General features: G+C 42.9%; 1 protein-coding gene across 1 annotated transcript in view; it reads right to left on the minus strand.

Moving 5' to 3' along the window:
* Positions 1-16,532, minus strand: part of HYDIN (HYDIN axonemal central pair apparatus protein) — a 437,603-nt gene that overhangs the window by 102,123 nt on the left and 318,948 nt on the right. The window contains exons 37-41 of the mRNA XM_082606776.1: positions 14,607-14,846; positions 9,211-9,379; positions 6,509-6,688; positions 5,866-6,039; positions 2,806-2,976 (exon numbers count right to left, since the gene is read on the minus strand). Coding sequence (XP_082462902.1) covers positions 2,806-2,976; positions 5,866-6,039; positions 6,509-6,688; positions 9,211-9,379; positions 14,607-14,846 — 934 coding nt within the window. The remainder of the gene's footprint in view (positions 1-2,805; positions 2,977-5,865; positions 6,040-6,508; positions 6,689-9,210; positions 9,380-14,606; positions 14,847-16,532) is intronic.

The following is a 16,532-nucleotide window of genomic DNA, read 5'->3' on the forward strand; positions in this document are numbered from 1 at the left end:
CTGCTGGTACGCTACAGGCCTGACTGCCCTGGAAACCTACCACAATGATTACTGTGTTGTTTTACAGTCTTTTATTCTTACTACATCTTCAAAACCCAGCATGTATTGTATACTGACAGCACATCTCAGTTTGGACTAGGCACATTTCAAGGGGCCGGTGGGTCCTGCGTGGGACAGACAGGTTTAGACTGGTCACTTCCACTTCAGTACAGCCTGCTGACTCCACAGCAAACAGCAAATGCAGGTCTGGGTTTAACCCTATCACTGAGAGGGTTTTCTCCAGAGTCGCCAGTGACCTCCGAACTGTAAACTACAGCAGCCCTCTTCTCAGGGCTCATTCTATCTGAACCTTCAGCCACCTCCGATTATATTCACTTACTGATTTAACACATTTTTACAAATCTTTACTCTGTGTCTACTATGTGCCAAGCACTAGTCTAGATGTCGGGAATACATTAGTGACGAAAACTAACACAAATCTCTGCCATCCGAAGCTCACATTCTTGGCTGGGGCAGGGTGGGGGTTGTGGAGGAGGCAGACAATAAAATAAGTAAATAAAATAAATAGTCTGTTAACTAGGGGTAAGGGCTATGAGGAAAATAAAGCAGGAAGGGTCCCCCAGACTCCAACCAGGTCTCCGGACAGATGCAGAAGTCCTTCTGGCCCCCTCCCGCCTGTAGCTCTCCTGACTGCCCACCCTTCTGACCCTCACTCTGCCTTCTCCGCCTCCCCTGGCTTCTCCCCCTGCCCCCCACCTCCTCCTAAAACATGAAGTGTTCCCTAAGCTCCCATCCTGCCCTATCCATCCCTCTCCTCTCTTTCTGGAACTTTCTGGGCTGATTTCCTCTACTCCAGCGGCTGCACCCCTCACCTTGTTGAGGAAGGTCTCCCCCAGTTATTAAGCCTTTAGCTTGACATTACTTTCTCAGGGAGCTCAAATTCATGATTTGTCATGGGATGTCAACACAACTCCAGAGACTTCTGTGAAATGCAGTTTATTTGACAGAAAAGGAAACAAAAAATCTAAGAGAACTGGAATTGTGATGCAGCCTGGGGTCCCCACTAAATGGTATCAGAATATGCCACCCCAAAATATGACTACAGGAGTTCAGGATACGCCACCTCAAAATGTGCTGCTTTGGCATATTGGTTATTTTGAGCTGTAGGCACCTGAAAAACAGTAAATGCAGGGAGTGGCTTTCCTTGACCTCCCCTTATTTGCTTAAAGACAGAACCTCCAAAAGAAGCTCCACTGTCACAAGTCCCCTTCCAGAGAGCTTCATCAACTAGGGAGATGGACTCTTATCACAGGAGAGGAGACTCAAATCCATACCACAACAGAAAGACTTTATCACAAACAGCCACATCTCCCATCCATTCTTGTAAGGGTCCCTCATCTTTCCTAAAAACCATTTACCCTCCCCTAAGAGGACTACGTCCCCCTTCCCTTTCCCTATTAAAGTGGTATTTACTTCTGAATTCTAAAGCCATCCATTTTCCCCCGAGTATCTCCCACGGTACAATGAAGTATACATGTTAATAAACTTGTTTGTTTTTCTCTTGTTAATCTGTCTTTTATTACAGGGGGGCTCAGCCAAGAACTCAGAAGAGTAGAGAGAAAATTATTCTTTCTCCCCTAGACCACTAAAGAGCTGTTTCTCTTATCTTCCCAGCAAAGAATCTTCCATCTCTCTAAGCATCCCATGCAGAGGTATCAAGGGGAGGGGACACCCCTGAAAGCCCCAGCCAGTTTTATCATCTAGCAGGCATGGGACACTAACAGGAATGACAGCATGCTGTTCTAAGTATTTATATAAAAAAGATTCTACTCTGAGCAGGTATTCTGCTTTATATATGATAGATTTCCCCACTGAGCAGCCACCCTCCTGCCCAGAGGATCTGGGAGAGCCAGGATTCTTAATCTCTGGTAGGTAAGGCCTCACTACTATGGGGTTTAAAAACTCAATTAATTTTCCTTTCCAGTAAACTTTCTCCTCCTCCCATGTTCCCTGTCTTGGTAAATGACATTGCTCTCTTCCTGGTTTCTGTGACCAGAAATCTTGGTGTGAACATCCTGAATGCCTCCCCCTCCTTCAATTCCCTGCCATGCAGGCGGCTATCAGGTCAGCCAGCCCAGCCCCACTCATATTCAGCTTCACCTCTTTTCCATTACAAGACATCACCAGAGCTCCTTTCCTACTGCAACGTTCAGACCATTTCTCCCATAGGGTGAAAACTGCCCAACTCCTCTTTTCCTTCAAAATAAAATCGAAATTCCTAATCTTGGCATTAAGTTCAACTATGATTGGCCTTAACCTGCCTTCCCACCTTTAATTTACTGTCAGCTTCCCTGCTTTCTTGGTGTGGAATGTCCTTATCTTCATCTTTGCCTGTCAACATTCTCCTCCTCCTTCAAAGCCCACTTCCATGAAAACTTCCCCAAATCATGCTTCTTGGAACTCAACTATCCCAAAGTTGGTCTTTCACAGAAGCTGGTAGTTCTGTTACATTATTTTCCTTTGCTCTGAAGGAGCACATGTCTGCTCCCCTCCAGGGGTCACTCCCAAAGGTGTGGGCCACATCTCTTCCGTCGCCCTGCTCCCTGCAGTGCCAAGTGCATTGGGCAGCCAGGAGAGCCACAGGTGTCTGGTAGAGAGAATTCTCTGGGCTGCTAACTGGCAGCATGTTATAAGTCAGCCTTCAATGGGGCTGTGGAGAAAAGTTCGGTGGGGGAAACTGAGAAGGTGCATTACCAGTGGGGTAAGGGCCACTTGGCCACAAAGAGTCGGGGAAATGGCTCTCACCAGACTCCTCTTCCTTCATGGACTGCTCTATGGCGGCCCTGATGCAGAGCTCACGGGCCCGGATCCCTGCGATGTTGCTGCCATTGGAGATGGCTTCCAGCACGATGGAGTCCAAGTTCAGGCAGGCTGCACTGTAGTACTTGGCTATGCTGACTGCGGTGGCTGACTTTCCTATTAAAAAAGGTCAGGAGGTTGAATTTCACAGCTCTCATTTCCTCAGTGTCCTAGACAGAAGAAGCTTCTATAACAGAGGCTACTGGAAAGTGATCTCTCCAAGGTCTCTGCCTCTAAGTCTCTCGTGTGGCCAGAGGTGGCAGCAGAAAAGAGAGGCAAGACCTGAGCCAGGAGTTAGGACCGTGGATTCTGGTCCTAATTCTACCCCTGATGAGCTGTGTGCTATGGCAACCCACATCCCCCCTGGATTTTCTCCTCGGCTTAAAAAGTGATGCTATCAGATGAGCTTTAAAAATCTTGTAGCTCTTACTGTTTCTGATTCTAATGGGAAGAGACTTTTTTGGTTTAAAGAATAACTTGTATTGATTTTTTTTCTCATTCAAAATACCTGCTTATTAAAAAGAAAGCAGAATATTTAGAAATAACAGCAGGGACAAAAGAAATTTGATCTTCCAGAGAGATTACAGTTAGCATATGGCTGCTAAGTATGCATATGTAACTATTTTATTCGTATTTCTTATAAAAAAAGAATGGGTTATGTGGTAGGTTGAATAATGCCTCCCCTGCTCAGATGTCCACGTCCCAATCCCTGGAACCTGTGAATATGTTACCTTATATGTTAAAGGGACTTTGCAGGTATGATTAAGAATCTTGATGTTGGAGATTGCCCTGGATTATGTGGGTGGGCCCAATGTGATAACAAGGGTCCTTATAAGAGAAGCAGGATGCTCAGAGTAAGAACAGGTGATGCGATGATGAAAGCAAAGAGAGAGACAGGGAGTGAGAGAGAGACAAGATAGACAGACAGACAGACTACAAGATGCTATGATGCTGGTTTTGAAGATGGAGGAAGGGGCCATGAGCCAAGGAATGCAGATAACGTTTTTAGAAGCAAGAAAAGGCAAGGAAATGGATCCTCCTCTATAGCCTCGAGAAAGGATGCAGCCCTGTTGACCCATTTTAGACTTCTGACCTCCAGAATTCTAAGAAAGTAAATTTGCATTTTTTAAAGTCACTAAATTTGTAGTTGTTACAGTAGCAATAGGATATTAATACAGATAACAAATTGTAAGCATGGCATTTTTCTTCTCACTTAAAAAAACGATATATATCATGAGCATTTTTCTATTCATTCAATACACTTCTACGGTACTTTTTTATTGTGATAGTATACATACAAAATTTACCATTTTAACTCTTTTTAAGTATACAGCTCAGCTGCTAAGGATATTCACATTGTTGTGCAACCATCCATCCATCTCCAGCACGTTTTCATCTTCCCAAGTGGAAACTCTTTACCCATTAAACAATAACCTCTCATTCCTCCCTTTTCTCAGCCCCTGGAAACCACCATTCTACTTCATGTCTCTATGAATATGACTACTCTAGGTACCTTATATAAATGGAATCATATAGTAGTTGTTCTTTTATGTCTTGCTTATTTCACTTAGCATAATGTCTTCAAGGTTCATCTATGTTGTAGCATGTGTGAGGATTTCCTTCCTTTTGTGGGTGAAAAATATCCCATTATACCACATTTAGTTTATCCACTCATCCATCAATGGATACTTGGGCTGTTTCTACCTTTTCGTTATTGTGAATAATGCTGCTATGAAAATGGGTGTACAAGACACTGTTTTTAATGGCGATATAATTCACTGCATGAATGTACTATGGCTTAATTAACTAGTCCCGTATATTGAATGCTTCAAGTGTTCCCAAATTTTTAGTATGGTCAACAATGTTGCAGTGAACACTCATGCAGTTAATCTTTGTCGAGGTGATTATTTTCCTAAGATAAGTTTTTTAGAAGTAATACTGCCAGGCCAAAGAGTCTGCACATATTCTTCCCCTCTCTTCTTTTTTTTTTAAAAATATTGACATATGTCGTGAATTTTATATTTTATTTATTTATTTATTTATGGCTGTGTTGGGTCTTCGTTTCTGTGCGAGGGCTTTCTCTGGTTGTGGCAAGCGGGGGCCACTCTTCATCGCAGTGCGCAGGCCTCTCACTATCGTGGCCTCTCTTGTTGCGGAGCACAGGCTCCAAATGCGCAGGCTCAGTAACTGTACGCTCAGGCTCAGTAATTGTGGTTCACGGGCCCAGTTGCTCCGTGGCATGTGGGATCTTCCCAGACCAGGGCTCGAGCCCGTGTCCCCGGCATTGGCAGGCAGATTCTCAACCACTGCGCCACCAGGGAAGGCCCCCCCCCCACCTTTTAAAATAACTTAATGTCTTGGATTTTTCTTTAATATTTTAATGTTATTAAGTTATTGAAAGAATGCAAGCTCCAACAATTCAGAGATGTATTAATTAATGAGGTGTCCCCGCTCTTTCTCTAACTCCATATCTCTGAAGTTGGCAATTTAACAATTTGGGGATAATCCTTTGGTATATAAACTTCAAACAGAAGAGTCTTTTACTGCCTCAAAAATTACACATGCAGGACTTCCCTGGTGGTGCAGTGCTTAAGAATACACCTATCAGTGCAGGGGACACGGGTTCGAGCCCTGGTCCGGGAAGATCTCACATGCCGTGGAGCAACTAAGCCCACGTCCCACAACTGCTGAGCCTGCGCTCTAGAGTATGCAAGCCACTACTACTGAGCGCACGTGCCACAATTACTGAAGCCCGTGCACCTAGAGCCCGCGCTCTGCAACAAGAGAAGCCACCGCAGTGAAAAGCCTGCGCACCACAACAGAGAGCAGCCCCCACTAGCCGCAACTAGAGATAGCCCGCATGCAGCAACGAAGATCCAACGCAGCCAAAAATAAATAAATTTTAAAAAAAAATTAAAAAAAACAAAAGGCATCACTCAGAGGTAAAAAAAAAAAAAAAAATTACACGTGCAAACTTCACCATAAACCCCTCAGGGCCGTGCATACCTGACAAGGGCGTCCCATGGATGATGATGGCGATGCCTTTCTGGTTCTTGGCCCTGCGGCCTTCTGCAGAAATGTCAATGCCCAGGTGGCGAGCAATGGCCTTGCTCACTGGGTTGTTCTCTACTTCCCCAACCTCCTCTGGAAAGTGGCTGCCAATGCTCTGAATCTTGTCAGCTGCAAATTAAATATACATGTGCGTGTGTGTGCATGCACATACATGCGGACACACCCAGAACTCACCGGGGTTCTGAAGGAAGTGGGTACGACTTTTTCTTAGTAAACGTCCTATTTTAAAATGACAAACATAATCTGCTGCAGGTGTTGCCTCACTCCCCCTGTAGTGTACGAAAGTGCCCGTTTTGGCTAATTATCTGTCCATAGCTACTACAACTGAAAATACAGATACTCTGACTCTTAATCCCACTTTGGGGAATCTCTTCTGCTGAAAAATAATATTGGAAACTAGCTGAATATGCAACAGTAAGGGAAATGACTAAATAAATGATGGCATATTCATATTGTAGAATTAATACATAATAGTGCTAGAAAGATGCATTTTATGGAGAAAGGTGAAAGGCACTGAACAGCCTTCCCACTTTTGCTTAGAGAGAACAGGTACCCAAATATTAAAATGCTTGGTTACTTTGAAACATGATTTTTTCCAGGCTTTCTTCATCCTCCTCTTCATCTGGGTAGGTCTTGGACTTGACCACTGGGATATGCTGCTCTTCCAGGTTGGATGTGACAGAGATCCCTCGGCTAAGCGAGGTCCTCTTCGTGCTGGCAGAGGTTCCCTGTTCTGACAAGGGACCATCGTCCTCTTCTGCCAGGGAGCAAAGGATGGAAACACACAGGAAGAGTTGGGAGGAGGACAAGGGAGACAGGGCAGAAAAGGGAAGAGAGACAAAGAGGAGAATCACTGAACTGGTTACCATCACCCTGGACTATCTGACCCAAATAAACAAGAACTGCAGTCAATCTGCCCAGAGTGTTTCTACATTTTAACGTTGAAAAAAATTACCAAAATTATACATTTGGTTTAGAAAATTTGGGAAATTCAAAAGAGCAAAAATGACAAAATTCAGCTACAGAAAGAAATATAGATAGACAAAGAAATGGTGATAGAGGAACAGCAGCTTCATTTTATGATACCAGTATAGGAGAGAGGCAACCTCTCAGACTTTTAATTTTTCAAAACTGAAGTTGGGATCATATGGTACACATACCAATTTGTAGCCTGCTTTCCCCCTTAATTTATCATGAACATTTCTCCATGTCATCGTTGAGCACATCTACGACTTTATCTGCCCCACACCCTCCTCAATGCCCCTATTCCACAGAGTTTCAGTGGGTACATTGGGCTGTCATTGTACAAGGTGACCCAGCTCTACCCTGGAGCCAAGGCACCTTCGTTTAATTTAGAATTTGAGTCAGAGGTTGTAGCTCTCCTGGGAATGGCAATAACATGACTTGTAGCTGCTGGCCTTCCCTGGACGTGGTCTGGAAGCAGAGAAGGACGTGTACTCTGTGACAGAAGAGTAAGCAGATGCTCAGAGAGGTGCTGGTGAGAAGCAGAGGGAGCGCCTCCCTGGACTTCTACTGACCGTCAGGTCCTGGCTCTAGATCACCTTTCCATGGGCCAAATGGAAAAATGAACCCACAACCAAGGCGTGTAGGACAGGGATGAGAGCGATGGGCCCTTCTCAGCTCTCACTAAGTCCTCTTTACACTGCAGCCCCTCGTGACTGCCTCAGGCCACTAGGCAGTCCTGAGTTTAAATGTCTATCCCCCTACCCCTCCCTGACTTTGAGCTCTCAAAGGCAGGGGCTGAATCCATTGATCTTTCTTCCAGCACTTCAGCTCAGTGCTTGGAACATAGTGGGTGCTTGTTATGGGCTGAACTGGTTCCCATAAAGTTCATTTGCTGAAGTCCTAAGCACCACCCCCGTGCCACACTCCACCCCCGCCCCAGTATGCCAGAATGTGACTATTTGAAGTTAGGGCCTTTCAAGAGGTAATTAAGTTAAAATGAGTGTCCTAAGCCATCCCCAGTCCAATATCACTGGTGTTCTTATAGGAAGAGATTAGGACACAGACACACAGAGGGAAGTCCTTGTGAACACACAGGGGGAAGACAGCCATCTACAAGCCAAGGAGGGAGGTTCAGTAGAAAACAATTCCACCAACACCTTGATCCTGGATTTCTAGCCTCCAGAATTAGGAGAAAATAAGTTTTGCTTGGTTAAGCCCCCCAGTCTGTGGTATTTGCAGTGGCAGTTCTAGTGAACAAATATGCTCAATAAATACAACCAGGAGACTGGGTGGACAGGCAGCCTTCTTCTCTCATCTTCTCCTTTTAGGGCAGGTTAGTGTTCTCTGACTACCTTCTGTCTTGAGAGACAACAAGACAGGTCCAAGGGCAGGAGAAATGGACTTCATTCATTCATTCACTCTTACAGAAACATTTATCAGGCACTATGGTGTATCAGGTGCTGGTCCACGCACTGGATTTACATTGGGGAATACATGATCACTGCCTTTATGGGGGCTTGTCTAGAGGGGAGACAAGTGTGAAGAAAATACATGTGATGACTATTATGCAGAAGAAGAGAGCAAGTAAGAACAGGGAGGGCAAATTTCCAGGATGAGGGCACAGGGAAGCAGATAAGTGAGCACCCCAACAAGCTACACGATCCCATAGGTCTCCCTGGAACCTTGATGCTCAAGTGCACACAAGGGGGGATCCTGGGTGGATGATGGATAACTCTGGGGTGCTGGGCAAGAAAGGGCAAGACTGTAAGAGCACAGTCCAGCTTTGTGATTGAGTTTTGGCCTTGAGGACCATCGAGGGTCTTTCCTCATGTGAACTCCCACCCCTACCTCTCGTAGGGCACCAATATCTACCATGCATCATGGATTACCTTGCATCACCTAGGCACAGATGTGGAGGCTGTGGAGTGGAGTGGTTATTGTCGTGGACTCCAGAGTCAGAGAGACCTGGGCTTGAGTCCTGATTCTGCCACTTAAATCTGCAGACCTGGCCTCTCAGTGCTTCCTCTCTCATCTGTACGTGTGAAGCCCTCAGCACAGGGCTTGGTATCTAGCAAGTGTCCTTCTATATCTGAATTAGCTGTTTTTAAGTCTTAACCCCCCACCAGACTCTAGTGAGAGCAGAATGTGTCCCCATCTCTGCATCCCTACAATGGGGACAACAGGACCATTTTGCAAGGGTTAGAAATGAAATCCATAAGGTGCTCAGTAACTGGTTCGTCTCCCAGCGGAGATAATTCAAAGAAGCCAGGGCAGTGGCTGGAGCCGCGGGCTCCAGAACTGTTGAGTTCTCACCGTTCTCCTGCGCCAGACTCTCCAGATATTTCACCTTCATCTGCTCCTCTTTTGACCGCTTCATCTCCTTAAAGTATTCATACACCTCGGGGGGCAGCTTTTTCCCCGGAAGGCGGGGAGGCAGCGGCAGGGAGTTGTAGGAGTCGTAGCCCTTCAGCGTTCGCAAGATCTGCTCAAGGAGAATGGGAACGGCTGTGGGCCCCACTGGAAGTTTCCTCCCCACAGTCCCAGGTGGGTCTGCCATCCATCTCATAAAAACCCTGGCCCTGACCAAGGCTGGGATGTATACAAATACTTTCTGGATCTCAAAGGGTAGGGTCCTTTGCAGAGGTCTAAAGTGTAAGGCTGGGCCCTGGATCTGTGGGGATATAGAATTTTTATTTTGCCCCATTTGTGCCTGGGCATTTCCCATGTGGAAAAGAATTTTCTCCTTGTTTTATAAATAACATATACTGGGTTCTTTTTTTGTTGTTGTTGTTTTCCATTGACAAAAGTACAGAACTCAATTATCCACTTTGAGTGACATGTTATTGAAAAATATTGTGGTTAGCAATATTGTCTTGGTAAGGTGGTGGTCTCATAAATAGAGGATCCAGAGAAAAACAGGCAAAATGGCTGTTTAGGTATGTGTATGTGTGTGTGTGTATATATTTGAGAGAGAGACAGACAGAGAGGGATGTATATTAGGCTTGTCAGATGAAGTACAAGATGCCTAGTTAAATTTAAATTTCAGATAAAAAAATGAATAATTTTTAAAGTATAAATGTGTCCCATATTGTTTATCTGGAATTCAAATTTAATTGTGGCAACCTGTTTTTCTTTCTGCTAAATCCAGCAACACTAGTGTGTATATATATTTATAAAAGACAGTAAAATCAACTCCTAGAAAGCAATTACTTCCTATGCAACCTAATTTACTGGTGTGAAACAACCCAATCCAAAAATGGGCAGAAGACCTAAATAGACATTTCTCCAAAGAAGATATACAGACTGCCAACAAACACATGAAAGAATGCTCAACATCATTAATCATTAGAGAAATGCAAATCAAAACTACAATGAGATATCATCTCACACCAGTCAGAATAGCCATCATCAAAAAATCTAGAAACAATAAATGCTGGAGAGGGTGTGGAGAAAAGGGGACACTCTTGCACTGCTGGTGGGAATGTGAATTGGTACAGCCACTATGGAGAACAGTATGGAGGTTCCTTAAAAAACTACAAATAGAACTACCATATGACCCAGCAATCCCACTACTGGGCATATACCCTGAGAAAACCATAATTCAAAAAGAGTCATGTACCACAATGTTCACTGCAGCTCTATTTACAATAGCCCAGAGATGGAAACAACCTAAGTGTCCATCATCGGATGAATGGATAAAGAAGATGTGGCATATATATACAATGGAATATTACTCAGCCATAAGAAGAAACGAAATTGAGCTATTTGTAATGAGGCGGATGGACCTAAAGTCTGTCATACAGAGTGAAGTAAGTCAGAAAGAGAAAGACAAATACCGTATGCTAACACATATATATGGAATTTAAGAAAAAAAATGTCATGAAGAACCTAGGGGTAACACAGGAATAAAGACACAGACCTACTAGAGAATGGACTTGAGGATATGGGGAGGGGGAAGGGTAAGCTGTGACAAAGTGAGAGAGAGGCATATACAATAACAAACGTAAGATAGCTAGCTAGTGGTAAGCAGCCACATAGCACAGGGAGATCAGATTGGTGTTTTGTGACCGCCTGGAGGGGTGGGATAGGGAGGGTGGGTGGGAGGGAGACGCAAGAGGGAAGGGATATGGGAACAGATGTATATGTATAACTGATTCACTTTGTTATAAAGCAGAAACTAACACACCATTGTGAAGCAATTATACTCCAATAAAGTTGTAAAAAAAAAAATCAGTTAGGTAACCCTTCTCCAAGATCACCAATTTTAGTTGTTTGAAAACCAATATTAATGAGCTTACTCTAAAATGTATATGGAAGAACAAAGGGCTAAGAATAGTTGAAACGCTAATGAAGAAAAATAGAGAGGACTGTCCTACCAGGTATCAGGAATTATTAAGTTGGAGCAATAGACAGGGTGGTATTGATGCTGAACAGAGAAATTGACCAATGAAATGGAGGTGAGAGCTTAGAATAGACCCACGTGTATATGGAGCTTTGACACAGGACAGAGGTGGCATGGCAGATCAGTGGGGAAAGGAAGGACTATTCCAAAGGCTGGCTGATGTAAAGACACAAAGGCCTGGCCAACTTGCTTCAACTGAGGCAACTGTAAACAGCCAGCCCAGCTGCAGAGTGTCCTGTGGGATCAGCTGAAGTCTCTGTGCAATGTCATCACAGTTTACCTTCTCTGTCTGCCTAGGTCTAACGTTCCTTATCCTTTACAGGTGTCGTCCCTGAGAGTACTCTCTGATAAACCTTCTACATGCAAATCTCAGAGTCTTGGATTCTTTCCACTGACCCTGACCCACAGCAGAGGATGCTGTGCCAACACAAGCCATTGAACATCTAATAAATACCTAATGAAAAGACTCGAATCCAGAGGGACAGAATCCAAACCGGGCAGAGCACAAACACTGGATGTAAAGAAGAAGATTCAAAGGCCAAGTTGGTGGAGAGTCCAGAGGAAGCAGACCATCTTAGCTAAGCCATTCCCAAATTCCTGACCCAGAGCAAACATGAGATGACAAATGTTTATTGTTTTATGTTACTAAGCTTGGGAGTAATTTATTTTGCAGCAATAAATAGCTAATATAACATCAGACTTCACGAACAGCAAGACCTTATGAGAAAACAATGGAGCAATGCATTTAAGATATACGAGTGCAGAAAATGTGAGCCAAGGATACTATATCCAATCAAACTGATCTTCAAGAACAAAAGCCAAGGAAAAACAGTTACGAACACATGAATACTCAGGAAATATTGTTCCCACGGTCTCTTCCTGAGGAATCCACTAGAGAATGATCTTCTGACAACCCAGTAGCGAATGGAGAAGCTTCATCACTAGGACTGGTGTTGAGCATTAAATATGTTCAAGCATAGAACTAAGACTAAATGATGGAAATTACGTTCTGACATCTTAATACTGTTAAGCTCTGACACTATAGATTTAATACAAGAAGCAAAACATGGAGCAAGTGTACATGAGATGATTACCCAGTAGGCATTAACTGGAAGTAAAGAAATATCATTTTAAATTAGAGGGTGGTGAGGAGAGGTAAAAAATTTTTAGCTAATTTCATTATTGCTCATAGTAGGGAACTAAGAGGCATTTTCTAAAAAGTAGGGTACTAAGGGTATTAGATAAAGGCACAGCTTATACAGATCAGCCTCAAGGTAGGACAGCAGGGTAGAGATAGTAAAAATGGACCTGGATAGATCAATGGAAAAGAACAGAGATTCCAGAAATAGACCCAAATAAACATAGTCAACTGATCTTTCCTAAAGGAACAAATGCAATACAATGGAGCAAAGAGTTTTTTTCAACAAATGATGCTGGAATTGGACATCCACCAGCAAAAAAATAAACCTGAGTGGATCTTATCTTCATAAAAATTAACTCAAATGAATTGTAGACCTAAATAAAAAACATAAAACTATAAAATTTCTAGAAGATAGCATAACAGAAAATTTAGATGACCTAGAGTATGGTGATGACTTTTTAGACACAACTCCAAAGGCACAGTCTATGAAAAAAATAATTGATAAGCTGGACTTCATTAAAATGAAAAAGTTCTGCTCTGCAAAAGATAATGTCAAGAGAATGAAAAGACAAGCCACAGACTGGGAGAAAATATTTGAAAAAGACACATCTGATAAAGGACTATTATTCAAAATATGTAAAGAACTCTTAGAGCTCAACAATAAGGAAACAAATAACTCGATTAAAAATTGGGCCAAAGACCGTAACAGATACCTCACCAAAGAAAATATGCAGATGGCAAATAGGCGTATGAATGGATATTCCACATTATATATGCCTTCAGGGAAATGCAAATTAAAACAACAATGAGATACCACTACACACCTATTAGAACAGCCAAAATCCAAAACCCTGACAATATCAAAAGCTAGTGAGGATAAGGAGCAACAGGAACTCTCATTTACTGCTAGTAGGAATGCAAAATGTTACAACCATTTTGGAAGACAGTTTGACAGTTTCTTACACAACTAAACATACTCTTACCACAGAATCCAGCAATCATACTCCTTGGCATTTACCTAAAGAGTTGAAAACTTATGTTCACACAAAAACCTGCACACAGATGTTTATAGCAGCTTTATTCATAATTGCCAAAACTTGGAAACAACCAAGATGTCTTTCAGTAGGTGAATGGATAAATAAACTGTAGTATTTCCAGACAATGGAATATCATTCAGCACTAAAAAGAAATGAGCTATCAAGCCATGAAAAGACATGGAGGAACCTTGAACACATATTACTAAGTGAAAGAAGCCAATCTGAACATCTACATACTCTATGATTCCAACTATATGGCATTCTGGAAAAGGCAAAACTACAGAGACAGTAAAAAAAGATTAATGGTTGCCAGGGGTTGGGAGGAGGGAGGGATGAATATGTGGAGCACAGAGGATATTTAGGGCAATGAAAGTACTTTGTATGACAATATAATGATTGATACATGTTGTTATACATTTGTCTAAACCCATAGAATGCACCAAGAGTGAACTGTAATGTAAACTATGGACTTTGGGTGATTATGATGTCACATAGGTTCATCAATTGTAAGAAATATTCCATTCTAGTGAGGGATGTTGATAATGGGGGAGGCTATGCATGTGTGGGGGCAGGGGTTATATGAAAAATTTCTGCATCTTCCCCTCAATTTTGCTGTGAATCTAAAACTGCTCTAAAGAATAAAGTTTAAAAAAATGGACAAGGAGGAGCAATTGTAAAATACACAAGCCAGAACAAACAGGAAAAAAAGAGACAGATTTAAGCCCTAACATGATTACATTAAATGTAAATGGTCTAAATACACCAATTCAAGACAAAGACTGCCAGAGTGTATTAAAAAGATGACCCAAATATATGCTGTCTACAAGAAACTCATTTCAAATATAATGACTATGGCATACATTCTTTACTGTTTGAATTTTAACATGAGCATATTAGTTTTTAAATTAGTTGTTTCAAATGTATAATGAGACCACAAAGAAGAACAAATTCTGCTTAGGGCAAGGGAAGTAGGTCAGGAAAGACTGCAAAGTGATCTTTAAATTGACAGGGAAGGGTTCATAGGCAGAAGGAGCAAAGGTGAGGAGGAAGTTGTCCAGGCACAGAGAAGAGTACCTGGCAGGGCCCAGCATGTGTAGGAAAATGGAGTTTGATTTTGGTCTCTGCTCACCTTCTCTTCTACAAGATATTGCTGGTCAAATTCTAAGGAGTAAAACTCAATGGGGAAGTTGCAGGGATTCTTCACCACCACCTCGGCCTCATCTCCAGGTGCATAAGGCAGCAGTGGCCCCAGCTCCAGAACTGAGGGACTAAATTCCAAGCATGGCTCTAGACCTTGCCCCTGTGCCAGTAGAGTAAGCTTTTGAGCACTTTGGGCAATCTGGAACACCAAGGTTTGGCTGTAGAATTTCTGGAAAATATAAAAACAAAACAAGCAACTAAATTTTTTTCTGTTATGTGACATGTAAAACTGATAACCACTGGGGGACAAAATTGATCCTGTTTAGATTAAGAGAGAAAACTTTTCTTATAAAATTTCATGAGAGCAATTTATATTAGAGTGTTAATACTCAGTATCTAGCATGCCAGGCACTGTACCAAGTGCTTCATCACAGTCCTGTGAATGCTGTTCTCATAGCCCTCAGATCTTCCAATGTGCTCAGATGTCCCACTGCCACTATCTGCACCTCTGGGTCTGTACCTCTGGGCTCTCATTTCATGGGCCCTGCTGCCCATGGGTAGGGCAGGGCAAGGCAAAAGTGTCAGAGAAGTAACACCTTCTGGGGACAATCCTTAACCAATGACTCTCAGGAGTTACTGTATAAAGACTCCTGAGAGGGATAATTCTGCAATGTGCATTTTGTATATTTTCTCCAAGTTTCCAGTAGGATTAAGATCCAGTGTCCAGGACTTCCCTGGTGGCACAGTGGTTAAGAATCTGCCTGCCAATGCAGGGGACATGGGTTTGAGCCCTGGTCTGGGAAGATCCCACATGCCGTGGAGCAACTAAGCCCATGTGCCACAACTACTGAGCCTGCGCTCTAGAGCCCGCAAGCCACAACCATTGAGACCACATGCCACAACTACTGAAGCCCATGCAACTAAAGCCTATGCTCCTCAACAAGAGAAGCCACCACAACGAGAAGCCTGTGCACCGCAACAAAGAGTAGCCCCCGCTAGCCACAACTAGAGAAAGTCCGCATGCAGCAACGAAGACCCAACGCAGCCAAAAATAAATAAATCAATAAATCAATCCAGTGTCCAAGGTAGCTGGGTCATTCACACACCCTATTAGCTGCCTTCCTTTTCCTTATCACCTTCTACTTCTCTTTTAGTATTCCCTACACTTCCTAAAGAATCTGCTTGCACTCAAATTCTTGACTCCAGGTCTGTTTCTTGGAGAATCTGAATGATCATATTTCCATTATTTAAAGATACAGTTAAGCAGCTAGTCAGAGATGATCAGCTAGCACAATCAGTTCATCTGATACCATTAGAATCCAAATACAAGTTGATAATGATATCAATTATCCTAATCTGGTTTCAGTTAGGAACCTATTAAAATGCATATTCACAGGCCCATTCCTAGAGATCCTGACTTGGTAGGGGCAGGGTAAGGCTGGGGATTCTGTAGTTTTAACCAGGTGCCCAGGTTGTTCTGAAACTGTTGGGCTCATGGCTTGGGTCTGGAAAGCATGATTGGCTGAGTGATTTGGAGAGCTCTTAACTACCTTAGCTCAGAGGGAAGGAAAATCAGATGGAAAGAATGTGTAAGGACATAGATACAAGTTCAGAAAAATACCTGTTGTTGGAGATAGTAAGAGAACAAATTATTGGCTAAGAAGGTTTTCTATATAGTTATGGGTTTAGCACCTTATGTGATCCAAACTTCTATATTTTAACTGCTTTTTAGGGAAATATTTCTTACTTTTTTTTTTTTTTTTTTTTTTGGCTGCATCGGGTCTTTGTTGCTGCATGTGGGCCTTCTCTAGTAGCGATGAGCAGGGGCTACTCTTCATTGTGGTGCATGGGCTTCTCAATGCGGTGGCTTCTCTTGCTGCGGAGCACTGGCTCTAGGTGCGTGGGCTCAGTAGTT

The sequence above is a fragment of the Mesoplodon mirus genome, assembly GCF_964341445.2.
Source record: "Mesoplodon mirus genome assembly, chromosome: 19".
In the NCBI taxonomy this organism is placed as follows: Eukaryota; Metazoa; Chordata; class Mammalia; order Artiodactyla; family Ziphiidae; genus Mesoplodon; species Mesoplodon mirus.